This window comes from Myotis daubentonii, chromosome 12 (assembly GCF_963259705.1).
Source record: "Myotis daubentonii chromosome 12, mMyoDau2.1, whole genome shotgun sequence".
In the NCBI taxonomy this organism is placed as follows: domain Eukaryota; kingdom Metazoa; phylum Chordata; class Mammalia; order Chiroptera; family Vespertilionidae; genus Myotis; species Myotis daubentonii.
The window spans coordinates 67,202,430-67,212,946 of NC_081851.1; the positions used below are offsets into that span (position 1 = coordinate 67,202,430).

Genomic DNA, 10,517 nt, shown 5'->3' on the forward strand with positions numbered 1-10,517 from the left:
GCCTCTCCTGGCTTCACTAAATTCACTCGGCGCAGAGAATCGTCTGGGCCAAGGTCACCTTCTAAGTGCAGCCACTTGTCAGCCTGTCAAGCACAGCCCTTGGCTGGTCTGCCTCCGTCAGCTGCCTCGCGCCTGCTATCTTGGGTGCTGGCTCAGATTACTGGGCTCGGTGCACCTAAGTCCCTCTGGACTCTCCTCCACATCCTGCTTCCCTCGGAACCAGGTGTGACCTCCTTCTGCCCTCCCTCCCTCCCTCAGGGCTGCCCTCAGCTCCCCCCAACCCCCCCCCCCCCCCCGCACTCTGCCCTTCACCTCGTCCCCCTCGCCCCTTCTCTCTCGTTTCTCTTCTTTTCTTCAGCCTTCTCCCAGGCCCTCTGCAGGTTCTCGCCTTAAGTGCTAGGGGCATCTGCCTCCAGCTGGACACACACTGGGATATTTCAAAAACACGCTTGCGATCAGCCAGTGGTCCACTCTGACCCCGACGTCCTCCTCCTCTCGCTTTCCCGATACCTTGGTGCTGCTCTCCCTGGGGTACCCTTCTCTCAGCAAGGGCTGGGCGTCTTCGGCGTGGCTGGAGGAGGAGGTTGTCGGCGCAGGAGCAGACCGAGACGAAGATGGAGCAGGCTCCTCGGGGGCGGCAGACCTGCCTTTGACATGCGGGGCTGAAGATGTTGGCTCTGAGGAGTCAAGAACAAGAATAGCACTGAGGCCTGGCCAGTGTGGCTCAGTGGTTGAGCATCGACCCATGAACCAAGAGGTCACTGGTTCCATTCCCAGGTCAGGGCCCATGCCCAGGTTGCAGGCTCAATCCCCACTAGGGGGCGTGCAGGAGGCAGCCTATGGATGATGTTTCTCACTGATGTTTCTATCTATGCCACTCCCTTCCTCTCTCTCTAAAAATCAATAAAAACATTAAAAAACAAAACAAAAGGAACTGAGGACACCCAGCACCCCGAAGCAGCAGCCATCCCCTGGGAAGCCCAGAGGCTCTATGACCCTGCGATTGTGGTAACATTTACTGCCTAAGCCCTCCACCCTCAAGTCTTCTGCCCAATACTTCTCGGCTGGAGAGAGACCCAAGTTAAATGGACTCTACAGAGATGCACTGACAGGCATAGCGCAGGCTGTCCAAAGACCAATATCCTCCTCCTTTCATTCATCCATTCACTCATCCCTTCATTCATTTATTCAATAATTACTACACATCTTATTCTAATATAGGGAAAGGTGGGGAGGAAGCTGGGCAAGAAACATCAGACCTGCTATCTGAGTGGTTTAAGATTTTCCTAAGAATATAAATCTGTCTGATCTGGGAGGTATGTACCTCAGGGAAAAAATAAAGTGAGCCCACTGCCCATTTTATACCACCATGCACCTGTCAGCCTATGACACGGCACCGAGGGGCCAGAGAACGAATGCCAAGCCAATTCTCTCACTTTACAGACAGGAAAGCTGGGACCCAGCAGCCTCCAGATGCTTTGGTGAGTAATAAAATACAAATTCATTTCCAAAAGACATCAAACCCATAGTATTTTTATATTTTCCCAAAAGTTTTTTTAATATATTTTTATTGATTTCAGAGAAGAAGGGGAGAGAGATAGAAACATCAATGATGAAAGAGAATCATGGATCGGCTGCCTCCTGCGTGCCCACACCGGGGATCGAACCCGCAACCTGGGCATGTGCCTCCTGGTTCATGGGTCAACACTCAACCACTGAGCCACACTGGCTGGGCCCAACCAGATGTTTGTAAAAGTACATTTCTTACGGAAGCGGGGTGGGGGTAGGTTCATTAGTTCTCTTTGAATGAAAGAGATGTTATCAGTTTCTCCTGCTCACACAGTTTGGAGCTCGCTGCCCTGGGGTGAACCTGCAAATCAGGGTCCCCTCAGATGGGGCACCATCTGGGGCTGCCTGAGGCCGGAACGGACGCCTGAGGCTGGTGCCCCGGGAGCCCTGCGGGCACCCTGGTGCTCCGCCCGACCACGCCTCTGCGAAGGCTTCCTCTGCTTGGTGCACGGGGCACCCACGGCCTGGAGGAGGGCCAGTGGCCGAGGAGGAGGGGCTGGCTGGGCTGCATCTGCCCAGAGGTAAGAGGTGGGCAGAGGGCGCAGGTGTCCGGGTGCCAGCTGCCGGCAAGGACAGCAGGGTGCCCCCAGGCTCGGGGAAGCCCTCGGCTTCAGACAACACCACATGAGCCCCTCGGTCCCAGGGGCGTCACATGTATTGGGCTGTATTGCTGGAGGACTGAGGACCCTTTAAGGACTTTGCTACTTTGTATCCCCCCTCCTCACCTGCACCCCAAGAGACACCCTAGAATGCCTGTCCAAGCAGCGCCCCCCCAGGGGGACATGGTGCCCAAGCAGCAGCTGGTCAGGCAGGTGAGGGGGTGGTACGGGCTGGGATCTCCTGCCCCAAACCCCGCACCAGCATTCTCAGGGTTAGCTCTGCAGGGACACTCGGGGTGCCAGAGTGCGTCACACAGGCCCCCTGAGCTCCCCCGCCTCTGCCCGGCCTGGGAGGGGGAGACGCAGCTGCCACGGAGGTTTCTGTGCCCGGCCTGCCTCTCGGGCCCAGCTTCACCCCTGACCCTGGGGCCCCGGGGCAGCAGCCTGCCCCTCGCCAACTGACCCACCTGCTGAGCTGGTTACGGAAGCTGGCCTGGGAGCCCACCCACCTGCTGGTCAGCTCACAGCTGCCTCCAACCCGGCATGGGGCCGGGCTTAGGGTGCCCTGCCCAGGGCCCCTCGGCTAACCTGCCCGGGGCTCAGCTGCCGTCTCCTCCCCCCTCTCCACAGCTAGGGCATCAGGTTGGAGAGCCTCCTCCCGGTCTACATCCTGTCTGCGCTCAGCCTCCTGCCGGCCCTGCCTCCCCTCCAGCCCCTGGGCCCTGTTCCCTGACCCTGACCCCTGCTGGCTGACCCAGGGGTTTAACTTCTCCCCTCCTCTGGCGAGGAATGCTCTCCTCTCCTGATCACACAGGGCAGGGGCGGCCTCACCACGTGTCAGGAGGCAGCTGGGGAGCCACGTGGGCCTGGGTGTGAGGGGACAGGCTGGCTGCTTCCACACTCAGAGACCAGGAGAAGGTCCCGCCAAGGCAGCGCCCCCTCTCTCAGCTGGTCGCCACGCACTGGTGCCCAGGAACTCGCTGGCACAGCAGCTGGCATCAGCGTCCCCGTCCGTGAAAGGAGGGGCTTGGGTCCCACAGCTCTCAGGTCTCCTCCGGCCCTAATTCTGATCCCAGGACCCAGCCCAGGAACCCGAGCTTGACTGACAGGTGGGGGTGCACAAGGAGAGTACATACCCAGAGGTTTAGGGGTCTTCTCCCGAGGCCCACTGTCCCGAACCAATCTTAAAGGAATGGGGGGAGAAAAGCACTGTGAGCAATGGCAAGGGAGGGGCTGTGGGGCCTGGGGAGGCAGCTCGAGGACGGACGGGGTGGCAGCCGAGGGGGGATCCTGTGCAGGGGGGTGGAGGGCGCCCTGTAAAGAGAGGGCCCAAGAGTTCAAAGCTGTAGCTCCTTCTGCAACCTCAACCGGGCGTCCAAACCCAGCTCCGAGCCCGTTCCTGGCTGCACAGGCCCTCGATTCCCAGGGAAGCCGGTCTACACGGATCTGCTCGGTCCTGAAGGAAGCCCACCCCGGCTGGGACCTGCAGCAGGTACGGTCACATCTCCCAGGTCGGAGCAGACGGAGCTCAAGTCCGCCAAACGGCCCCCTCTCATGAGAGCATGACCCCTAAACTCCCCCTCCTCCTGTGAGTAAGACTCTCTCCCCTGCACCCGGGGAGGCCCAGCCCGGAGCGTGGCCCTGGGGAGGCCTCGGGCAGAGCGGGGATGTGGAGGTCACCCACGCCCACAGAGCCTTGGGAGCCGCCACACAGATAAGATGCCAGGGAAGGGAAGGGGGTGGGAGACAGGGCCCTGGGACAAACTCCGGGAGCGGCCGCGTTTACGGTGGATGAGAGAGGGCACACGGGAAGCTGCCCGTAAGGTCAAGAGCAGGCACGGACGGAGCAGAAGAGCTCAGGGCATCAAGCTCAAACGATGCACAGAGTGAAGGCCAACGGGATGGACGGAAAGGCCACTGGTCCGGAGCCAGAGTCACTCTGGACACTCTAGCCACCCAGAGCGCCCCTCGGAGGGCGGGGGTCTGATGTCGGGCGGGAGAGGGGGAGGGGTGTCTGGTGGTGAGGGCGTGGAGGTCGGTGGAGCCCACCACTGCGTGAGAATCCAGAGAAGGCTCTGGCCCAGGAGCAGGTCCACAGACAGCCCCACACCCCAGCCGGGTTGGGGGAAGGGGGGACATGGGTACAGACAGGACGGCAGCCGGGAGACACAGAGCGAAGAGCTTGAGAGCAGTGGGAGAATTCAGGACATCAGGCCCCAGAGAAATGGGGGAGAAATACGTCAACAGGATCTCTCTCTCTCTCTCTCAGTCTCTCTCTCTCTCTCTCTCTCACACACACACACACACACACACACACACACACAGGCTCCGATGTCCGTCTGGACTGACCACACGGATGTGCCTGGCCATCTGCAGAACACCGTCTGTCCTGCTTACACTCCATAAGCCCGGGTTCGTTACAGCCCAGGGGCCCTCCGCCCCCTGGTTCCCAGCCCTCCTGGATACGAAGACCCTTTCAAAGTTTCGTAGGCTTACCCTCCCCACATTGCCTCAAGCTCAGAATGCTTGCGTTTTTAGTATCCACTTATTAAGAAAATACACAATAACAAAGAGCTACCTTGCAACAGAGCTTTAAAATCCTCATCGCTTCTCGGCCTTTTGGCTAAGATCAAGTGTAGTATCTGTTCTTATCAGTTTAAAATCCTGTGTATCTGAGTCATCACTGCAGCGACCACTCACACCAGGGAACTGTAGGAGACGGAGGCTGAGGCATTGGGGGGAGTTCAGATCAGAGCGGGGTCACGAGGCTGCAGCCTCCCCAGGTGTGTGGCTCACGGGTGGGGGACCCTGCTCCTCACACGCCTGGGCCCCCGGGGCTCTGCTCTGGCAGGGAGGTTCAGCCATGGGGACCCCAAGCAGATCCTGGGGGGATAGCAGGAGAGAGGCCTGCGGGGGGGGGGGGGAGGTTGACTTAGGGCTTACCGTGCATGGGGGGCCCTCGGGCCCGCGAGGACATCCTGGCCTGGGGGCAAGAGGCTGGGAAGGGAGCCAGGTGTGCAGGAGGCGGCCCCAGTGGGCACCCCGACCTTCGGGATGGGCGGGATCACCATGCCCCCCAGGGACTTGTGCAGCTTCTGGTCACTGCAGTGCAGGTATTGCCGGGAGATGTGCACCTGGGAGCGGAGGAGGAGGAAGGTATGGCCCACAGAAACATGCCCCCGGGACACTCACCCTCGGGGCCCCTCACACAGGGTGGCCCTTCCTTTGGGAGCCGCCTGGGTAGGCGGCAGTGCTGGAAGTGTGCTCCGTTTCTCTTCCAGCCTCACAGCCCTGGGACCCAGGAAGCTCAATGTTTCCTCACCACTCCAGGCGACGAGCCTGCAAGGGGTCCCTTCATCCCTGCTCCAATCCCTTTTCTTCTTCTTGTTTTCTGTTTTTCTCATTTTAGAAAAATCCTAGACCACCAGGACTGGGAGGGATCCTCAAAAGCGTCTGGTCCAACCCCCTCTTCCTACAGATGTGCAACTGGGGCCCAGGGAGGGAGGTGACCAGGCCAAGGTCACACAACCAGGGAGGAGCAGAGGAGAAGCCAGAGCCCCAGCTCCCGAGTCCTCAGCCAGCATTCTCCCCCTCGGCCACACGCCCCAGCCTGACACGGGAAGGGCCAGGGGCAGGTGGGATTCTGGAGCCTTTAGGCCTGAGGAGGCCGAGGACCCCAAGTGCAGGACAGGTGGCCACACAGCCTCTGCTCAACAGAAACTCCAGGACTCAGGGGCAGCCTCCAGGCTCCAGCTGCAATGGTGTGGGACACTGTGGGGGGCGACGAGATGGGGGCCCAAGCCCCCTCCCACCCCGAGGGCGGCACCTGGGAGGCCCCTGGAGAAGCTCGGGGCTCGGGAAAAGGGGGTGAGAAAGGATGGAAGGAAGACAGAAGGACGGAGAGTAGTCGAGTCCTTACCTCCTGGGCACCAGGGCTCCTCTCCTGGGGCCCCTGGCTGCTCCCCAGCTGGTCCACACCCCTCTCCTTGGCTCCGCTGGCTTCGGGGGTGGTGGGGGTGCTCTGGATGGGAGGCATGGGCCGGGGCAGCCTCAGCAGCCTCTGAGAGGTGGTCCGGGGGATGCCACTCCTCAGGGCCACTCCTTTGGGGCCTCCCCCAGGATCCAGAGAGGCTGTATTGGGGGGGGGGGCGATGGGGAATAAGTTAGTCCCAGGAGCTCAGAGAGTGGGGGTACTTCAGAGGCTGGCCTGGGGCGGGTGGAAGGCGGGGGGGGGGGTCCCAGACTCACCTTGGGAAGATGCTGCCAAGCCCTCTGAGAGCCGCCTTTTCTTGAGCTTGTCCTTGATCTGGGTGGTGTCCCGGGCCACACTGCTGGCCTCTGACTCCAGCGAAGGGAGGGGCACCAGAGGGAGGGGCCCCTGGGACAGGGCCCCGAGGTTCCCGGGGTGGCCATTCCTGGCCTGCCAGCCCTTCAGGGGAGCGTCCAGCATGAGGCTGCCAGGGTCCCCATGTCCACTCGAGAGCTGCGAGGGCTTCTCCAGCAGGACGCTGGGCGTTGGCTGGAGGGAAGCTGGGGAGATAGAGGCACGAGTGGTTTGGCACACAGAGCCCAGGGCGGCACCAGGCACCGCTTCCCTGGACCGTCAGCCGTCTGCCCCGTGAATCCAGTCCTTCCCTGCTCGCCCCCCCCCAACCCCCCCTTGGGTTGATTCATTTGTTCAGCGGCATCTAGAGAGCAGGGAACCTGCAAAGGCCTGATCGCGAGGTGGCCAGAGGGCGAGAGGGGACTCCGTATGCAGCCCTATCACAGCACAGGCGGGAGGCCTCCTGCCCAGGGACCCGCCACCAATCTCCAGCATCCGACCAGCTCCCGGGTTACTGAGCACCGGACACACCGCACCGGCGGGAAAGAGTCGCAGGCGAACCAGAGCCGATCCTGCCCCAGGCAGACACGGTGCATCCAATCACTCCCTCCGCAAACGCTCCAGCGTCCAGCCCCTGCCCAGCACTGGCAGGCGTGGGGGACTAGGCGTGAGAGGCCTGCTCGGTGTTGTTGTTGCTGTTTGTTTTTTAACAGAGGTTCTTTCTTAATGTGTTGCCTTAGAGCAAATTATTTGTAATTTATGGCAGGACCATGAGAACACATAGGCTAGAGCAGCACCTCTGTGAGATTTTAAAATCTTCTGAATCTTTTTCTTTCTTAGGTAGTAAAACATCTGCACACTATTGTCCCCAAGCAGAATTGTTGCCCAGTCTCTCTCTCTCTCTCTCTCTCTCTCTCTCTCTCTCTCTCTCTCTCTCACACACACACACACACACACACACACACACACACACCGAGCGTTCTTTCTCTTTAGGGTCTTCGAGTGCGTATTACCCCAGTTTAAGATTCCGTCCGACAGAGCCCTTTGACAGTTTGTGAGGAATAAACGCAGTGGAGAATTGCATCTAATTTACATTCCACTGCGCGAACCACAGTCTTTACCGCTGAAGGGCGTTCAGTCTGCGAGAGAAATAAGATCTGTTCCTAAGTGGGTTCATTACAGGGTAAGATGTGAGACGGCCGTGGAGCGGGCAGAGGGTGCCTGGTGCATGGAGCGGGAGGAAAACCTTCAGGAAGGGAAGTGTTTAAAGGGGGCCTGAAGGGGCCTGGACCTTAGGGGGAGAGGGGCAGGCAGGGCAGACAGACAGACAGACCAGCTCTCAGAACCCACCACACCCGCAGCTCTCCTGGGGCACCTTGGTGTGAACCGAGACGATGCCCAGGCCGCTGGCACTGGCCTGGTGCTGGCACCAGAACCGAGGAAAGGTGCACGGGGTGCCAGCCGCAGGCCTGTGAGGGGCGGGCCTGACAGAGGACAAGTGACCAGATCAGATTCTCCATCCGAACCCCTGGAACCGGGCTCCGCGAGGAAATCGGCCGCAGCTGGGAGCCGAGCAGGAAGTCACAGAGCAGAGAAACTGAGGGTCCTGAAAACCCAGCACGCCCACCCCCAGCGGAAGGTCCCTAAACAAGGAGTCAGGAGTCGGGTCCCCCTGTTCCTGTCCTGAGTGACCTCAGGAAATATGTGAACGTCTGTGAGTCTCGTCCCCAGATCAGCAAACAAGAGCGTTGAACGGGACCAGGGTTCCCATGATCACATCGGTCACATCATCTTTCTATTTCTAGATTTTTCTCCTGCCTTCAGCACCTCCCACTTCCCTACCACACACCAGGCCTGGCAGAGTGGCAGAATGCCCAGCAGGAGCTGACCAGCGCTCACCAGCGGTTGTCTTCACACTGATGTGCCCAAGCCCCGGGTGCTCTGCCCTGAGCACAGTGGCTGCTCCCTGAACTGCTTGGGCCTCAGGCCTCGAGCTCCCTGCCTCCCTCCCAAGTGGTCGCCCGGCTTCCCTCCAACCTCCCCAGGGAACAGTGGCTCCCACCTCGCAAGCACCCATTGCACTGAGGGCAGGACCCGCCGACGCCCTCACTCGCCAGGGGAAACTGAGGCTCCCACAGCGGCTCCCACAGGCAGCGCCAATCCTGGAACCCTGTCCCCTGACACCGAGCCGGCCACACGGCTCCCACTCTCCGGCCTTGTCAGCTGAGGAAACGGGGGCGGGGGGGGGCGGGGGGGACACAGCCCTCCCTGCGGCCCAGCCCCCTGTCCTCTGCCCATCCTCCTTCTCCCACCACGGGGCAGGCAGCCCCCAGCTCAGAGAGGAGGCAGAGCTCTGGCCGAGTCCTTAGGACATTCTCAGCTCCTCCCCAGGCCAGGAACCCCCCCCCCCCCCCGCCTCCCCCCCACACACACACACACAGCACACTGAGCCAGAGGGCTGTGCTCGCCCACGGAGAGCTGGGCGGGGATGGGGGACACAGCGCCCGGCTACGTCTCCCTGGCGAGTCCAGTCCCCGAGCTGGGGCCTCCCTGGATGCCCCTTACCTGGGGGGGCAGCATCGCGGTTGCCCATGCCCCGGGCAGAGGAGGTGCCGGGAGGTCGTCCAGAGGCCGCAGCGACGTTCTGGGCCGCGAGGACGGTCCTCGAGGGTCCAAGGGCCCCAACCTGTGGTGGGCGGGCAGAGAGAAGTCAGCGCAGGAATAACCATGCTTCTTACACAGAGACCTTCTTACTCCCGGAGGCCTGTCGGGGGCTAAACGCAGCCCTGCCTTCCACAGTGAGACCTGCCCTGGACCGAAGGGCAGCTCTTTTCTGACGTTGGGCTCTGGGCATTTCACCGGGCATTTCACAGCCCGAGGGTCCAGGCCACGTGGCTGTGGACAGAGTTCATGATGGGGCATCGGAAACCACACACCTGCTTCGCCTGTGGCTCCGACAGGGACGCCTCGGTCTCGGGATGGTGGGGACGGTGGAACCGTCACGGGGAGTCTGACCCTGTGCTTCTCGTCAGTTTCTGCCGAGCTCCCTGACGTCGGGAGGCAGGTGGGGCGTGTGACCCTGTCATCATGCGGCACCTGGTGGCACCTCCCAGGACCCCGCCCGCGTCTCCGTTCAGGGCGTCCTGTCTGTCTGCCCGCAGCCCTTGGCTCTCATTCTCAGTCGCACTGCCAAGCCAACCCCCGGCCCTCGCAGCCACTTCATCGTCCTGCGCTGACCGCTTGACCACCCAGGCCTCCTCCCAGCCTCCCTTCAACCTCTGGGGTCAGCCATCAGCTCTTGTCCTCAGTCTGACTTCATCCTCTTTCTACATGACAAGGGTCTCTCCACAGACCCTGTGACTTCACCCACGTTTATAAATTCTTTGCTGAGACCATGGTGAGCCACTCTCACCCTGACAGGTAGGGCGATGGGCGGCCGGAGCGGATCGGTGATAAGATCAGGGGTCGAGGCCACGTCTACGTCTAACAGGCCACCAAATCTCCTCCGAAGTGGCTCCCTCGAGACGGCATGTGGGGACGGGCACGACGCAGCGCCAGCTCCCTCTGGCTGAGCAGGAGCTCCCAGCTCCGGACAAGAGGACCTGCCCGCCATCTGGAAACCAGCTCGTCACCAGCCCCGCCCTGGCCCCAGAGGCACAGCGGCTCCTAGCAACCCTCCTGGCCCACAGAGGCCCAGCCCAGCCCTCTCCAGGTCTCCCACCTACTGGGGCTCTCAGAAGCTTTCTCACACCCGGGGGAGAGGACCGCTCCCTGTCTGCTGGCTCTGGGGATGGGATTGGCCACATGGTTGTGACCAGCAGCCAGGAATGTCCCTGAGACACAGCACTGCTCCCCAGCAAGGTGGCGGAAGATGCACTTGGCAGGGCAGGTCCCAACACCCGACCGGCCCCGGTGAGCTGGGACGGGACCCTGCCCCTGCCCCTGCCCCTTCCCCGTGAGCTGGGACGGGACCCTGCCCCTGCCCCTGCCCCTGCCCCTTCCCCGTGAGCTGGGACGGGACCCTG

General features: G+C 61.5%; 1 protein-coding gene and 1 pseudogene across 1 annotated transcript in view; one reads left to right on the forward strand and one right to left on the reverse strand.

Annotated features, from left to right (window-relative positions):
• Positions 1–9,173, reverse strand: part of TOGARAM2 (TOG array regulator of axonemal microtubules 2) — a 35,777-nt gene extending 26,604 nt beyond the window's left edge. The window contains exons 1-6 of the mRNA XM_059660221.1: positions 9,058–9,173; positions 6,417–6,698; positions 6,088–6,299; positions 5,112–5,302; positions 3,305–3,351; positions 511–677 (exon numbers count right to left, since the gene is read on the reverse strand). Coding sequence (XP_059516204.1) covers positions 511–677; positions 3,305–3,351; positions 5,112–5,302; positions 6,088–6,299; positions 6,417–6,698; positions 9,058–9,085 — 927 coding nt within the window. The 5' untranslated portion in view covers positions 9,086–9,173. The remainder of the gene's footprint in view (positions 1–510; positions 678–3,304; positions 3,352–5,111; positions 5,303–6,087; positions 6,300–6,416; positions 6,699–9,057) is intronic.
• LOC132214125 (U2 spliceosomal RNA) lies at positions 4,772–4,866 on the forward strand (annotated as a pseudogene).
• Positions 9,174–10,517: the final 1,344 nt, after the last annotated feature.